This window comes from Condylura cristata, unplaced genomic scaffold, assembly GCF_000260355.1.
Source record: "Condylura cristata isolate star-nosed mole 26May11 unplaced genomic scaffold, ConCri1.0 scaffold00001, whole genome shotgun sequence".
In the NCBI taxonomy this organism is placed as follows: domain Eukaryota; kingdom Metazoa; phylum Chordata; class Mammalia; order Eulipotyphla; family Talpidae; genus Condylura; species Condylura cristata.
Genome location: NW_004567102.1, coordinates 34,391,629 through 34,409,760, shown reverse-complemented (window position 1 = coordinate 34,409,760; position 18,132 = coordinate 34,391,629). Strand labels below are relative to the sequence as shown.

Here is an 18,132-nt window from a genome sequence, read left to right as displayed (position 1 = left end):
TACAGTCATCTCTTCATTTAATCCTGAATTCTAATTTCTGGTAATATGCCATTACTATTCTCATTTCTCCTGTTGGAGAAACAGAGGCACAGAACAGTTAAGTACACAGAATAAAAGAACAGGACAGGATTTCACCCCAGGAGCTCTTAACTCCAGAGCTTAATTTTAATACCACTGTCAGAGCAAGCAGATACTTAAACAGAACAATGAAAGATAAATTACTAAATATTGAAGTTATTTAAAAACCACGGTCATTGAAATAGAGTCATGTTTTTAGATAAAGTAATGGACTAATCACAATAAGACTATCATTACCAAGCAGTACCAACATCTCCTCTCATCTCTATGATGAGATTACCAAGATGCCTGCCGCACGGATTGAGAACAAGTGCATGTACACACATTGATATACATACACACATTACTTACAAGTGAATACATCCTCAATGACTACAGCAGTAGTGGAATATAAGAGAAAAGCTCTGTTTCTGTTACCAACTATATGCCAGAATATAATGTATTATAGGAAATTAAGGGGTGTACTATTAAATAATTGATGCTGTACACTTGAGGGGATTATATAAAAAACAAATTTTGAATTATCTTAAAAATATTTTATCAAACACTAAAAAAAATTAGCTGATATAGAGGTTAATTATTTTCAATACTTACCAAAATATTGAAGTTTTTTATTATGATTAAGGTAACTATATGTGCAGAAAACAGTGCATTCATGGCAGGAAGTATACCAACTCAAGTACAGAAACTATAAACAAAAAGTTTAAAGGGTCTGACCATGTAATATTTTAGCAGTGCTTTTGTGCAAGTGAAGAAAACACTATCTGATCAGCAGCACAGTGTGCTAGAGTAGGGAAGCCGTACACAGCACATAGGACAGAAAGTTACTATCCTTGATGTAGTTTTTATGAATTATCTGAGACAAAGGTCATAAGAATTGAAAAATTAACCAAGGGATATACAGTCTTACAGAAAATAATTACAAAATGACCAAGAGCCATAGAAAAAGATGCTAAGCCTCACTAATAATAAAACTAGTGCAAATAAATATTTAAATGCCAGTTTTTGCCCATGAATTTTATAGTTGCTAAAAAATGATAGTCCTTTAGGGCAAATATACTAATACATTAAAAAAAAACACACACACAATGGAAGAAAACTAACTTGCATCAATAGAAAGGGAGTGTATCATCTGTGTGTGATGTCAGGGATGGTGTTTTGAGACTATCTTTGAGTTTTAGGTGTAATAGTGACAAGAACTGAGAAATTAGGTGGTTCTTTGCTTTCTCATCTGAGAGATTTGGAGGGGAAGACAGGTTGGTTTTGTCTAGCCGAGGATGTTATATTATTTTAAATTTAGATAGTCCTGAAGCTGGTAGAAAGGGAGACATCAAAACTGAGGGGTAAAGCAGTCAGGTCCATAAAAGGTTAGAAACAGAAAGCAAGAATATTTCCTAGAAGTAGAAGAAGAAAAGAAGTGAAATTATAAAGTTACTTAAAAGCTATGGTAATTAAAATAGGGTAGTGTGTTTTTTTACATGGATAGATTGGTAGACTAATCAGATGTGGAGAGCTCAGTTCTGTCTGGATAACATTTATCTGGTGAGGTGGTGACTAGTAGGAGATTGAGTGCTTGTGGGACAAGTGGAGTAAAATAGATTTGTTAAAGTTGCTTTGGGATCATGTGTGTGGACCAGTAAGTGATGAAATGAATATTGGCTGGACTCAATAACAGGGATTTATGTGCTAAGAGGATTGAGGGAATTATTTGTGTGGGAGAGGGAGAGAACAACAGGCAAAAGAGGAGTTTAGGAAGAGAGGCAGTGTTGAAATAACTCTGGCATCAGAGGCAAAGCTAGAAAGACTGAGTTCGAAGAGATAGAAGGGCCAGAATGAAAAGCAGATTTTGAGCCAGTGTCAGTGGGAAAGATGGAAGACAGGGCTTGGAGGAGAGAATATTTCAGAATTAAGATTTATGCAGTAGGACTTTTACAGCATTAGCTTTCTGTTCCTCATATTTTATTAGCTATTGTTTGTTTACAGGGGAATTTTCTATTTTACTTGAACTAAAATGGTATTTCTTTTGAAGAAGTCTATTAAAACTCTTCTGAGCAGATAGTTTACATTTCAAAAGGATTTTGATAGGAAGAAATAAAAAGAAGTGAAAAAAGAATGTATAGGGCAAGAATTTTAAAATGTCATTGGCAAAAAGTAGTGTGATAGGGATAGGGACATATAGAAAATAAATGTTTTAAAAGCAAGATTGGTTGAATATGAAGAATATAAACTGTATAAATAATCAGCGTTTATACTTGAAAGTTATTAATTATAGTTGATAATTCAACCAAAAGATTTCTATAGGTATTAAACATTTTTTTGAAAGACTTCCTTTGACAAGTCTAACCTTTTATTGTCATTAATAGGAACTATTGATATTGAGACATATATAAACCACTTAGTGACTATTTTTGAAAAACTAGCACAAAATGAGATAAGTCAGATGGAGAGAGACAAGCTGTGATTTTCCTCGTATGTGGAAATCAAACCATACGGCTGAACTAAATCAAACAGAATTAAGCTTCTAGACCTTCAGAGCAATTAATGGTTATCAGAAGGGAACAGGGAAGGGTTGGGTGGCCTTATCAGGTGACAGGGGTCAGTTGCATGGTGAAGGATGGAAGTGAACTGTCAGTGAAATTGAATGATTTATATACAAACAGTGATCACAGAATGTTCTTTCTGTAGTAGGCATGCAATAAATATTTGCTCAGTGGACTAAGTAGTAACATAGGACCTTTAAAAGAAAATGATGTTTTGCCTTTTACTTAGGCTAATGTTAGGCTTTATTTTTAATCTTATTTTATTAACCTCTTTGTCCTATAGGTATGGCATGAATTGCCTTATTCAATTTGAAGATTTTGCCAATAGAAATGCGTTTCGTCTCCTGAACAAGTATCAAAATCAGTATTGTACATTCAATGATGATATTCAAGGTAACAAAATTTTCTCTTTGTGTGAATAACATGTCCTGAAATTATTTTAAAATTTAAAATAATTTAAAATTTTAAATTTAGTGCATATATCTAAGTACCTGTTAATAGCCAGGAATTATGCTTGAGGATTTCATATATTTGAGAAGGGTACTCTATGACTCTAGAATGTGTTATATTATCCGTGAACTAGAGATGAATTGATAGGTTATGTTGGAGTTGTAGAAATGTTCAAAACTTTCTCTGTATTAATACTTAATTGCTTTTGCAACTTGGGTTGTGAGAAATTCATAGGTATAGTCTACTTTTGGGTAGCAGGAGAATCCTGTATTACATAATTTTGAATTATTATACAGAATTATAAGCCTAGGTTCAATTTACAGAAAGTAATGGGTAACATTTTGTATCAAACAAGACCAGAGTTTAGAGGTCATAGACTGCATCAGTATTACAGTTAGGACAGCTGAGGGACAGATGCCCCAGAAATGCTCTGGAGTGAGGGTATTTTGAGGATTCACAGCAGAAAATTCCCCTTTGCGAGTCATTATAATGGGGGCATTAAATATCCAGTTTTTCACCCCAGTCAGTCTGTCCTGAAATCTAACTGCACTTATACAGACTACCAATTTTCACATAAAAGTTTTAGAATATCACTGCCTTTGCCAACATTGAAGATAGATTTGAGAAAAGGATCTAATAATGTCTGACTAGAGGAAGCTTATATTAAATGATCGGGGGTCTGACTGAAATGATCACATCATTTTGTACATTTCTCCATACTTTTCCATACTAATGGAAGATTGATAGTGTCATAATGCTGAATATTTTCCACATGTTTCTATTTTATTTTTCAACTTTGTGTTTTTTTAACCATCATTACTCACAAATGCAATACTCATTCCACTGTGGGCACAAAAATTGCATTCTAGTGCCAGTAAAAATAATCATGTAATTATTATGGTCTTTCCATGTAAGTATTTTTATACTGAATCTTTGGGGGATTTTTTTAAGTAAAATTTTTATTTATAGATATTATTTCATGTACCCAAAAGTAGATGACTGAATTAAAAAGATGTGGTACATATACACATGGAATATTACTCAGCAATCAAGAAAGATAACCTCATGCCTTTTACAGCAACATGGATGGAGCTGGAAGGGATCATGCCTAGTGAAATAAGCCAGAAAGAACAAGAAAAATATTGGATGGTTTCACTCATAGCAGGCACATAAAGTACCAGGGGGGTTGGAAATAATAATGAACAACTATATCCCAGAGACATTTTATGGGGGTGGAGTGGATAATGGGATCAAAAATGTGGGGAAGACATGCACAGGACTATGGTGATGGCACATGGCTGAATTGGGTGATGGGAAACCCACGGAGATTACAACTTAGATGGAAAAAGGCACAAAATGATGTAAAAATAAACTATTATTAAAAAAAAAATACTGCTATCCTCTCCTCCAGATCTCTTTGATGTTTTCAAATTTCCTTTCTGTTCTAGTAGAGTTTATTGAGGGAAATGCAAACTAAATTGTATGTTAAATCCCCCATTGCTAATGAAGTCATCCCTACCTTCACATTTACATCTGCCTTTTTTCCTTCCATAGTAAATCATCCTTCTCACGTTATTCCTTGAATAGTGTGCTGGGGCAATATGTACTTGAAATGGCCTAAACAATCTTTTTCTGTTCCTGCATTTAATCTGATCTCACATTTACTTAGTATGAGATAATGATTCTTTGATTACATATCAGTCTCTTTTACTATTTTATATATAGTAAACAGATTTAGCAGATTGTTGCATTAGCAGAGATGATTCTTTGATAAAAGATAATAACCATAACTAAAAGCCCAACATAATTGGTGACCTGTTATTGTTAAAATCATATTGTACACAGATAAAAAGGTTCTAAAATTTTAATGTTGAATCTTTTTAGTATGTTGCTAAAATGGTAAATATTAAGTACTCGCTAAAAGAAATTGATGTATGCAAAGATAAACTGTTAGTTCTTTGATTTATGGATGGTTTAGTATTCAATCTCAAAACATTTTGGAAAAATTAATTGTGAAAATTCAAATTTTTATGAAACACCAACTTGATATATTACTCCATTTAAGTCAGTACGAGGAGGTAGTGGTACTTCCTATTCAGGCAGAAGGACAAGACTTGTCCAAGAGTCCAAAAGTATAAGTTAACTTTTCAGTAGTGCAAAACATATCTTTCTTTTTATAATTAATTCTAGGAAGAGAAATTAGTATGTTTCAGTATGCCCCCAGGATATATAAAAATATACACTTAATTTGTAAGGTGCTAATATTCAGTATAGATAGAGATTTATTTTACCTTACTTGGGGTAGTGTGCCTGAACTTAACACACATGGATTTTAATACAGAATGATTTTATACAAAATGATAGCATGACAATATAAAAATAAGTTACCACTCACATGGCACGGCAGAGCTCTCCTGACCTGCCCTCTGCCCCCCTCAACAGTGTGCTTCATTGATCTGCCTGTTCTGCTCCCTACTCTGTCTCTGATGGAGCCTCTCACTACCCCTGCACCCTCTACACCTCAGGCCTGTACCCCAGTTCTGTACGCATAAATAAATAAATATAAAAAAAATAAGTCACCACATTCTGTTTAGGATCTTTTGGAATATTGTATCTGTTTGACTTTAAATGTTCTCTCTTTTCTAATATAAAAATAATACAAAAGTGGCTATTGCTGATGATATTTTTACTTTGATTTTTTTTCAACTGGTTAAATTTATTACTGGTTGAAGTTATAAGATCATGAAAATTACAGAATCTCAGAGTTGGAAGAGAGCTTAGAATTCCTTAAATCCAACCTTCTGGCCAACTTACTAAAAAAGATCCTGAAATCAAGATAGCATGAGAATAATTATGATAGCTGTATCTCTCTAATTAAAATTCTCTAACAATTCTAGTGAATCTATCTTTATATATGAATCAGTCAAATATCATTCTAATCAGAATTCTAATCTAAGTCTAATCAGGAAATTTTCTCCTAATTAAGTTTTATCTTAATTTTGTCCAGCAACTTTCTAATCAATCTGGGCATAGTATCTTTCTGATATAGGTTATCTATATTTTTACACTAGCTTACATTTTAAATAATGTGTACATGAGTTGCCTTTACGTTATGACTGATTTACAGTGTTTGTGATTTATTGCAACGGTGGCACAAAATTGCAAGGAATTTTTCTTATAATCTGTATTATGTTCCTAAATAAAACCATCAGAAGATAAACAGATTTTCAATAACTATTATTATCAGCTTTTTATGATTACAGTTTCCACAAGAAACAAGCTTTCTTTTCAAAAAATTGAAAAGAACAAATATACTGATACTAAAACCTTAAATTTGTCTTTGGTACTTGGCATCATAACAGTTCATCACTGTATCTTTCATGTAACCTATTCTAATCTATGTTTGTTTGTTTTTTAACCAAATAAGGGTGTTTAAAGTTTACTAGAGAACTGAATGCCTTAGGAAACATTATAGGTAGAATGTTACTTTAGAAGAGTAAAATGTAGATACAGTTGGAAAGTACTGCATGGTTTCAAAGTTTTATATACGACTTGAATGAGAAGTTGAATTATGTAATTATGGTCAAAGCAAAAGAACTGCTCTGTGATCTGTGAAAGTGTACATGGCGAAGTAATAAAATTGGAACTAGTGATATTTCTATGGCCATTGGCATAGTGAGGAAAATTTCTCCTAATTAAGTTTTATCTTAATTTTGTCCAGCAACTTTCTAATCAATCAGTGATTTTCATAGTAGGAAGACAATTAAAAAGTGCAATAAAATCAGATCTTAGTTGCTAGTAAATTTGTTAATCTTTCATGTTGAAAATTAAAAGATTAAATTTCAAATGTAACAAAATATCACTATTGGTAGTACTGTTGTTAGCAAGTAATTACTGAGGGCCTACTACTTTACATGCTAGGGATCAGTAATGACTTCAGAGCCCCAGTGTAAAAGAATCTAATAGTATTTAGATTCATAATAGATAGTACAACTATGTTACCTACTAGGAGACTGATGTACAAAACAATTTATCTTTATTAATTCAGCTAGTTTTCAGGTTGAACTGTAATTTACATAGGCCAAGCCCCGCACTCATCTGTTATGTTACCAAAATAATACTTTTGGAAAGTTTCAAAGGATAGTAGCAGTGAGTCACTATCTAAAATATTGACATCAGTAACCTGAGAATCTGACATCATACACTAGCATGGGATCAGGCAACTGCAGGTCCCCTTCTGTCCCAGTTAGCCTGTTATCTGACCTTATATGTTGATTTCAAGATATAAAATTTTGAGCCTAAGAATTTAACAGGCTCTGGCTGGAGACTACTCAAGGGTACTTATTATTTGTTTCAGGAACAGCATCTGTTGCGGTCGCAGGTGTCCTTGCAGCTCTTCGAATAACCAAGAACAAACTGTCTGATCAAACTATACTATTTCAAGGAGCTGGAGAGGTACTTAAAATATATAATAATGTTTTCCTAAACTAATGAACATAGAATTTAAATACTCATTAATTCAAAATCTGATGTTTTCTTTCAGAATTTTAGCTTTTTCACCTATAAGCTTTATTGAAATATCCCACATTAAGTATTGATGCATATTAATTTTTCATAGGAGTCGCTAATACAGAGGTATACCTTTTCATGATTTTAAATTTGTAAGATTATCAAATATTGCCATAGTTCTTTGTCCTGTATATTAATGGTACCTACACAGCAACAAAAAAGTTTCTAATGTGTTATTATTCCACCTAAAAACATTTAGGCTGTTATATCTGATGCTGACTTTCATTTTTTTTATATTTTTCTATTTTGTAACATTTTTATTGGCATATAATAGACATAAAATAAAATTTATATATTTAAAATACACAACCTGGTAAGTTTTGATATATGTGAACCTAGAAATGATCACCACAATGAAGAATGTGATTATATCCCATATCTACAGTGTTGCCTTATATCCATTTGTAATTTCTCTTGGCCCAAACTCCTGACACCCCCAGGCAACCAATGTTTTAATGGTTTGTGTTCTGTCAATTTTTTAAAGTAGGTTATACTTTTACATATTGACATAAATAAAAAAAAAAGGATTATTTTTGTTTGGGTTCTTTCACTTAGTATGACTATTTGAAGACCCTTTGCTAGTATTATGTATCTTCATTACTCATTAATTGCAAAATACTATTCCATTATATGAAGATACTATAATTTGTTTATTCTCTTGCTGAATTAGATACTTATTTTACATTCTGTTCATGTTAAAAAGAACCAAAACATTTAAAATTTTTAGAAGGAAATGGTAGTAACACAAAATTATGCTGTTTTGTAATCTTTTTCTGTAAATTAATCATTTGAAAGAAGAAAATTATGTTTCAGTAATAATCCACCTTTAAGATAGAAATTAAAATTTCAATTAAACTTGATAATCTTATGAAAGAAGTACCTAAATCTATTTAGAACTATAGAATACAATAAAGAGAGAAATATGTTGTAGCCATAAATATTTTAAGAAGTGTGAAATTTTCAAATTCAAAGTGATTATGAATAAATTATATTGGCAAAAATTGTGTTGGTTTTGAGTTTACTTCTTAAAATTAAACAAAACACATGGCATTAGAACTTAACAGCTATGATACAAATATGAAAGAATGTAAGTTACAAATTCATTTTCAAATCAAAATAAAAATTGGGGGTAAGTTACATTTGAGCATTTTAATTCTGTAGATTGTTACAGGATTTAATTATATTCAGTAAATTTCTTCTATGAATTTCCAAAAATAATTTGATGCATGACATAGACCTGTTGTCCTTTTATTTGGTAGGACATTCATAGTTGGATAACAAGCTGCTACTTGTTTGTCCCTGAAAAGATTTTGGAAATTTCATAAATTATCATAAAATTTGTCAAATGCCAGAAAAGTTTCTTCCTTTCATCTTGCAAGATATTTCACAGTACTTTTTTGTACATGTAAATAAATGCTTGGTAACAAAGACTTTTTTGTCAATTTCATTCTTTCATTTTTGTCAATTTCATTGCAGTCCAGTTCTCACACACATGGCCAGGCTTCATTCTTCAAATTAAAAAGAGGAACTGAACATCACAATAGACAATACAGTCCAGTAAAAGTGATTGACTAATTTATTATTTTAAATTATGTATTTTCTTGTTGAAGCAAATATTAATTGTAGTAACAAGACTACTTATGCCAGCAATCAAGAATGTTGCTTGTGGCTAAATAGCAAACCACATAATAGTGGTTTTGTTATAATCAGATGAGTAATTGTTACTCAATCCAAAGTATGATACTTTGCTCCCAAGGTCAGTAAACAGAACTATTTTGTATTTCCTTATTTAAAAAAAAAAAAAGACAAATATGGTGAATTGTAACTCCTGATATCATGGAATAACTAAACATTTTTGTTTTTTTAACCTCTTTCACAGGCTGCCTTAGGTATTGCAAACCTGCTTGTTATGGCCATGGTGAAAGAAGGCTTATCAAAGGAGAAAGCCAGAAAAAATATATGGTTGGTTGACTCAAAAGGACTTATAGTTAAGGTAGGAATTTGTAATTTTTTTTTAATCTTTGTATTTATGCATACACAAGCTGGGGTGTAGGCAGAGGCATGGGAAGTGAAAGCATTCACCAGAGACAGAGTGGGGAACAGAACAGGCAGAGGCATGGGAAGTGAAAGCATTCACCAGAGACAGAGTGGGGAGCAGAAGAGGCAGATCTACTGAGATACACTCCTGAGGGGAGCAGTAGGTGAGATAGGAGAGGTCTGCTGTGCCATGTGGGTCAGCTCCCAGGCTGGGGAGCGAACTTGTACTGCAGTGGCTTGTAGATAGCTTCATAGTGCTGAGACTTAACCCTTTGCACCACCAGGGAGGCCCAAGAATTTATAATTCTTAAGCGAAATAAAAATCAGTATCATTCTGGATATCCATCTTAAAGATGGATCCTTCTTCTCAATAAGCAAGACAACTCTGGCTCAGTTGCACAATCTGCCTTTGATGTGAGCAGCATCCTTCTAACTCTGGGTTATCAGTGCACGGAAATTATTCTTGTTTCTGAGCAAATCAGTTTGATCCTCATACTCATGAAGTACACAGATATAATACCGTTTATTATGAGCTACTGTCAAACTGCACATTAGCTAAAAGGAAAGGAGGAAGGAAAAATGAGACACTTAGACTTTAACTTAACTACTTTTGTCAGCCAAATTCTTGAAGGTTTGATTGGTAACTCTGAGAAGGGCTTTAATTAGCAGGCTATTGTAATGTTAACTTGAGGTCCATTTCTTTCCTTTAATGGAAGACAATAGTGTCTACTTCATTGAGTTGTGATAACTCAGAGCAGGAATGCGGCCATTTTGCTACACAGTAATGAAGTACTATTACCTCTACCATCTGTACATATTAATCACTCTTCCTGGAGCCTCCCTGGTGGCGCAAGGGGTTAAGTCTCAGCCACTGCAGCTTGAGTTAGATCCCTGGCCAGAGGACCCACAAGGCATAGCAGACCTCTCCTGTCTGAACCACTTCTGGCCTGTACCCCAGTTCTTGTATATATAAATAATAAAATCTTTTTAAAAAATCACCCTTCCTTAAACTGCTAGAAAAAAAGACACAAACCCTTTTTCTACATGAACATGATTTTTAAAATAACCAGAGATAAGTAATGTCTGTGGGAATTTAATATAGAACAAATGTGAATAAGTACAATGTGAATAAGAGTGGAAGACTCTTAAATATATCTGGAACCTTTAAAAGTTTATTCTTCTGAGCCAAGAGTTTCCATCCTAAAAATCTATTCTACAGAGATAGAGATTGAATGATGTTTTATATATGAGGGTGTTATCACAGTATTAATTACAATTGTGATACATTTTATATTATTAATTGTAATAATGATATACTTACCTAAAGGATAATTGTGAAATTAATTGTAGAATAGATTTCTGACTACAATAAATAGGCTTAAAGTTTTTTTTAGGAGACTATAAATAACATGAAAGGATTTACTAATAAATGGTAGGTTTAAAAAAGCAAAGCACCAAGCTTTTTACACACACACACACACACACACACACAAATAATCATGTATAATACCTTAGATATATAATTTTATATGAATATATAATGTAAATATTATATATATTTTGCCTGAGCTATTAAGTTATATTTAAAAGTCACCAAAGGAAATACATAATATAGACACTACATTAAAACATTTTCAATGCCTTATGTATATTCCAAGTCATCCTTTGTCTTTGTGTTTAGGGCTAGGAAACACTTGTTTTTTAAAATTAATGGAAATTATTTTTATTAATTTTTGCCTAAAATGAACATATGTATGGCTTTTTATGTAAATGTATACCTATTTATTGAGTAGCAAAACATTTTATCTCTTAAATATCAAATGCTAATTATTGTATAAATTTTATTTAACTTACGTTATAATCATTTAAAATATATAAAATATAGTTTTTAATTTCTTGGCTTAAAAACTTTATTGCTTTGAAATGTCAGCATAACTATAAAAAGTTGAACATTGTGGTTATTTGACATATACATATTGTAGTCACCAAACAAGAACATTTACTTAATCAAATTGCCTATGCATCCATTGTGGTACTAGATTCCAGAGAGACAATAAGCCCCTGATCTCAGGAGGACTCATAGCCTAGTGGGAAACCCCAAGCAAGCCAAGAATTACAATTCTTTATGAAAATGTTATAGAAATACATTCTTTATGCCAGGAACACACAAGAGAGAATGCTCCCAGCTGTACTAAGAGAATGATGGAAGGGCTCAGGAAGCTGCCTAGACAGGGTGTCTCTTCACGTTTGAAAAGAAGATTTAGGAGTTTATCTGGAGTGTCTGTAGACTTCTTGAAATTCTTGTATCCAAAACTTAAATAGGAGAATTAGAGTGGCAAGTTCATTAAGAAATCTTGATTGAAGCTAAGGATCTTTATGCCTTCAAAGCCCTACAGTGTCTAGAACATATTTGACACTCAGTATTTTTAAACAAATAATTTAGTTAGTGAATGACCTTCTAGTCAAAAGAAAAGCATTTGCAAAAAGAAATATTTTGGTATAAGAGATTTTTAAGGATTACATTTTATTTTATTATTTTTAAAATATATATTCATTACATCATCTTTCATTTTTGTACAGTGTGTGATTTCCCCTGTGAAATTCACCTGTACACCATCACCATAGTTCTTTGTGCTCTTCCCATTCCTGTCCTTTGAAAAGGAGGAAATAAAAAGTGGCAAAGACACTTCTAAGTCCTGAAAATGAATAACTGAAGCAATTTATAAAAGAGAAAGTTTACCTTTTGTCACTCTGATTGCCTTGTGGAGAGTAGATTGAAATGAGGCAACACTGAGAAAAGTAAACTATTGATAATTACAAAGTTGTTGTCATAGTACAAATAAAAATTAATTAGAATGTAAAGCAACGACCACGTGGATGAGTAAAGAAAGTTTGATTCAGTAGGTATTTTAGAAATAGGATTGGCAAACTTATTGACTGATTAATAACTTAGCAACTCATTAAGCATGGAGAAAGGAGTTGGGTAGAGGAAGGAATCTAGCAAGATTCCTTGATAAGTAATGTGACCACTAATGTGAAAAAGAAAAACTAAAATAAAGACTACATAAGTTAAAGGGAAAGATAATGAGAACAGTTTGAACTCAGCAAGTTTAACATACCAGTGCAGACCTCAGACAGAGATGTCTCCTTGATAGTTGGAGATACAATACTGACACTTAGGATATGTCTGGGCTGGGGATCTAGCTTTGGGAGTCATCAGCATGTACATACTTGGAGCCATGAAAGAAGTTGTACAAATTATGCTCTACTTAGGGATGTTGTACATTTAAGAATCTAAAAAAAGTGAAAATCTAAGGTTGTGGTTTTCTTTTGTGATTTCTAATGACATTTTTATGTGAAATTTTCATAAAAACATGTAAATTTTGGTATCTGAAATAATTGTAACATAGACTTACTGAGCTGAGACTCAAATACCATGGATTATAGTACTTTTAAGATGAGTGGGAATTTCTTGCTTAAATCTAATCACACAGCGATTCTTACTTCATGCCTTATACTTGCCAAAATAAATAAGTGCATATACTTTGCTTGCCAAGAGAAATTGTTATACTTTAAGAGGTTGCTATATATTTAATAGTTCATGTACTTTTTAATATTGTAAGAACACATGGAACTCCAATTAACCATTTTTTCTTCTGTGGATTTTAAACATTGAAAATTAGGTTGCAGAAACAAGAAATCTTAGAAAAACTAATAATATAACTTTTAAATTTATATGATTTTTGGTTAACTTATTTTTTGTCTATTTACAACTTGTCCTGAGAAACAATAATAATAATTTTTTAATTTTATTAACTTACCATGTAATTATAATATAGAAGTAAATCAGAATTTTAACATAGATGCATTATTAGTCAAACTCTTTCACTCTTTAAAGCCTTAGAAAAGTACTGAAAAGAAATGAAAAAGAAACTGTGATGTTAGCTCAATTGGGTAGTTGTATCATCAACAGCCAAGATGTTTATTATTATGACATGTTTTCTGTTTCTATTTTTCATTTTCAACAGCACATCTACAATATTTTCCACCATAGCTCATATTCATATGTGCAGTGGAATGAGTTTATGCTTTTAAGATTAGTACTTTTAAAAAATTGTCAATCTTAGTAAGGTTGAAATCAATTATATGGTCACTGATAATACTTTAGTATTTTATAACAAGAAAAAACATTTAGCTAACTAATGTTAACACAACTTAATATAAATGAAGCAAAACAAGTTTAAAAGAAATCCTTCTGAAGCAAAAATCAAAGCGATAATAAAAACAGTAAAGAAAAGGAAATCAAAGAGATAATAAAAACAGTTGAAAAGGAACTTTGCCAGTATGGCTGCTATTTGCATTTCATTTTCAGGAAGACAAGAAGCTATAAAAGAAAGCAATCCAGATTTAATCTATTTTTAGATATATTTTGTTTTCTTTAATAGAGCAAATTAATGCTTAGACATAAAACTCAAAATAAAAAGTAGGTTATTTAATAGGTATCACAAAGGAAAGACATCAATCCCAGAATAAATTGTGTTGAATATTGTTTTGATGTTAGTTTTATTTGTTCCATTTTAAATAACTCTGTTTTCTATTATTTTACTTTAGTTTTCTGGGCTTCATAGTTAAATGTTTTCTCTCTACCAAAAGATACGGTATATAAAGGTATTTCCTATTTCCTTCCTGAGAATTCAGCCTTTCAGATTTAGCACTTGAAATGCCAGGTTGCAAAGAGTAGTTTTTCCTTTCCCCTGTGTTATTTTCAGAATTTCAGTTAATTTTGCTAACACCACCTTAAGAATGGTGGGTTAATACCTTTCACAGATTATAGTTAAAAGAAAATGGCAACTTCCAACTCCTAGTTTGCAACTTGGTAAAAAGTATTAGTTTGAAATTTTTCTTCCCTTTCATTTCACACAACATCTAATCATTGTTTATACAGGTGTTAAAAGAACATAGTCATTAAAAGATTATATCCATAACCCTTTATTCAGTCCAAAAATTATGGATATCAATTTTTAACAAACTAAAAATTAATGGAGTTAATCTCTAGTTATTTTAAATGATGACCATTCTTCAGCTCTATAATATTCTAACATAGAAAATACTTTTGTCACACATTTCATATCTTTTTTTTAACCTGTCCTGAGATGGTGAAACAAAGCTCTGAACTCTTAAATAAGTGCACCTACCTGCATGGCAAGTATTGTTGTGAAATATTGGCTGTTCTGGGAAGGGCCTGCATCCAAAGGGGGGCCAGATTTCTCTCTGATAAACTAATGACATGACAACAAAAACAAGCCAGAAAATGTTTCGGGCAGGTTGTCCAAGCTGATAGGCATTTAAGGAAGCACTTGTGCAGAGTTCTTCTAGTGCCTGTGGGTAGGAAGGGATATGTACTTCTCAGTAACAAGCTATACTTAATTTTTTATACCTATCCTAGTCATGGAATTCTAATGCCAAATCTTGAGTCTCTTTGTCATTTATTTTCTTCAAACCCACCAGAAGGTATGTGCTTTTAGAAAAGGTAGTACAGAAAAATCCACTTAAGTTGCCAATAGGTTCTTGGAAACTGTAACTTTAAATGACAGATCCTGATAACATCAGTTAGATCAGGATCTTTTGATTCTAACACTGATGAGGAAAAAGAAAAACTGAGTGATACAGTGTGATGTACCATAATTTAAGGACCTGCTGTAGTTCTCTGTTATTATATGTCTTTTACCCTGTACAAAGAATCACTAAAAAATAAGAGAGGAAGGGACATCAGAGAAATAATGATATTTCTCTTTCAATAAGGGAAATTGAAAGGATAAAGAAGTTTTCCATATCCATATCAAACTGAAACAGTTGGCATAAATTAGATGGATCCCAAATCATATTTTGAATAAAGGAGGAAAATGAGCCATTGATACAAAAAAAAAATTCAAAGGTAAAGGCAGTTGCCTCGATATTACCAGCTATAGTTTTTAAATAGGTAAAAACATCACAACAGTTTTTAAAATGATTCAAAATTTACTTAGGCAGTCTTTATTTTTGTCCTTTGAATCTTTCCATTTTTGGCAAGTAGAACCTTTCAGTAATGCTAATATTTCATTTCCTAATTCCTGGCTTCTTTATTCTCTCAGCATTCCTAGATTACCGCCAAGAATCAAATCTTAAGGGATGAGACTATGGGTAACTTGTGTTTCTGATTAGATATGTCTTCTGGTCAAATTCTGGCTTCAGAAACTGAAACTGCCAATGTTGTTATTGTGATTAATAAAGTAAGGATTTCATGATAGAAGCATACATCTTTTCCTTATATACAATGTTTAACTGTCTGCTTTATGACTTGCTTTTTATTTCTCTCTCTCTCTCTCTCTCTCCCCCTCTCTCTCCCCTCCCTGCTCCAGGGACTTATTCTAGAATTCAGATAGAATATCTTGAATTCTAACTTTTCCTCAGTGACTCTGGTACTTAGTTTGTTTTGGGAAGTACAGATCTGGTTTATTTTCAACATCAGTGTCATTATTATCAATACAAATCATACTGTTGAAGAAGAAACTTGCCCAAGGTCAGGAATGAATGACAGAGCCTATGGACTCTGACATACTGAGCCTTAGTCCCGTGTTCTGTCTCCAAAATTATAGAAGATATTTACTGTCTAAATGGGATGCTCCTCTTTACTTTTCTAAATATCATTAAAATTTTTTTTGAAGTAAATTAATTTCCTGTTGGTTGTTAGAGGGCATTTTGCTACTAATTATTTATTCATGTTCCTAGTTAACAAAATTAATCACAAACTAGTGATATTTTGAAAACTAAATATAAATAATTGGGAGTGTAACATTATCAAGTGCATTTAAATTTCAAAAAATTTGTCTATGGGTAATCTGGGATATTGCAATCCAGAAAATATTTCAAATCATTACATTAAGACTGTGAGGATTATGTCTCTTTTACTTTTAAGTATTCTACATCTTAACATTTCATTTCACATTATAAGTTTGTAGGTCCACATTCAATGTAAACAGATGCTCTTACTTAAATGTTATGGTTAGCTATACAATTTGTATCATGCCATGAATTTTGTTATTTCACTACTACTAAAATCATGTCTAAAATTTTTATGCCCCAAATTTTCTAATTTGGGAGACTACTTCTTGGCTTAGCATTCTAATGAAAATGAATAGGTTTCCCTTTTTAATAGAGGTCACATGCAAATTTATTTTAAACCATATCCAGAAGCTGTTTGGATATATTTTCATTACCATGCTGTTTCTAAGTAGTAGACTGGTCAAGAACTACTTTTTTCCCCTGGCTGGGAATACCCAGATGCTTTCAGTAGGCATTCACTGTGAGCTCCTGGTTCTATTTTACGCTGTTTTGCCATGGATTGTGTGGAATCTTAGTTTCAGTGAACTCACACATTTTTTAAAAATAAACAAATTGGTAGCATATTTTCCTCATAAAAAAACTACTTTTAGTATTTTCTTTTGCTATACCATAAAAAATCCTAGTAAATATCCTTTTCTCTTACAATCTTTTCACTTAGTTTAGGGTGTTGCTTTCTGTTTCAAATAAACCAGAGGAAAAGACTAATTATAACATTTTACTATTATTAAACAAAAAAACCCCACAAAAAACAAAAAACATAATGTTGGAATGCATTCATGTAATACTAAAAGCAAGATCGGTTGAGACAGCACAAAACAGGAGATTCCTCAAAAACTCACTAATATTAATGCTATATAATCCACCTGTTCCACTTCTGATTATTTATCTTAAGACTGAAGACACTAATTTAAAAGGATATATGCATATCTATGGTCAGCTTTATTTATAATAGCCAAGACATGGGCATAGTTTAAGTGCCCACTTGGATGATTGGATAAAGAAATGTGGATAAAGATGTTAGTATATATGTGCAATAGAGAACTTTTCAGCTATAAATGAGAGATGGGGTCTTGTCATTCACAACAATGTGGATGAACTACATGAAATAAATCAAATAGAGAAAGATAAATACCATATGATTTCACTCTGTGTAATATAGAAAAACAGTGAAAATAAACAAACAAGACAAAACAAAAACAAAATCTTAGACTCAGTACGCTGGTTGAAACTTACCAAAGAGGAAGGGACTTGGGGTTTTGGTGAAGTTGGTAAAGCTGTGTGTATACTACAGTGGTGGTAGCTGGAAACTAAGTTTTTGATGGTGCCCATGATGTAGAGTATATAGAGGATGAGTTATAATGTAATATATGGTGTATAATGTACACCTATGGTTGCTGATGACTCAAGAATGAAGAGCTTAGTCACAAACAGTGAAGCTGTCAAAATGGTATACCATTACTTACACCCATCTGTTAGAGATGAACTAGATACTAAAGACTGTCACATCTGCCTAGGGGAGAGAGGTGAAGGGGCAGAACACAACCCACCATAAGCTTTCAGAACATTCATATGGCTA

At 32.2% G+C, this 18,132-nt stretch overlaps 1 protein-coding gene across 1 annotated transcript in view; it reads left to right on the top strand.

Moving 5' to 3' along the window:
* ME1 (malic enzyme 1, NADP(+)-dependent, cytosolic) overlaps positions 1-18,132 on the top strand; it is a 127,168-nt gene that overhangs the window by 94,701 nt on the left and 14,335 nt on the right. Inside the window, exons 7-9 of the mRNA XM_004673654.2 lie at positions 2,902-3,011; positions 7,426-7,523; positions 9,517-9,630. Coding sequence (XP_004673711.1) covers positions 2,902-3,011; positions 7,426-7,523; positions 9,517-9,630 — 322 coding nt within the window. The remainder of the gene's footprint in view (positions 1-2,901; positions 3,012-7,425; positions 7,524-9,516; positions 9,631-18,132) is intronic.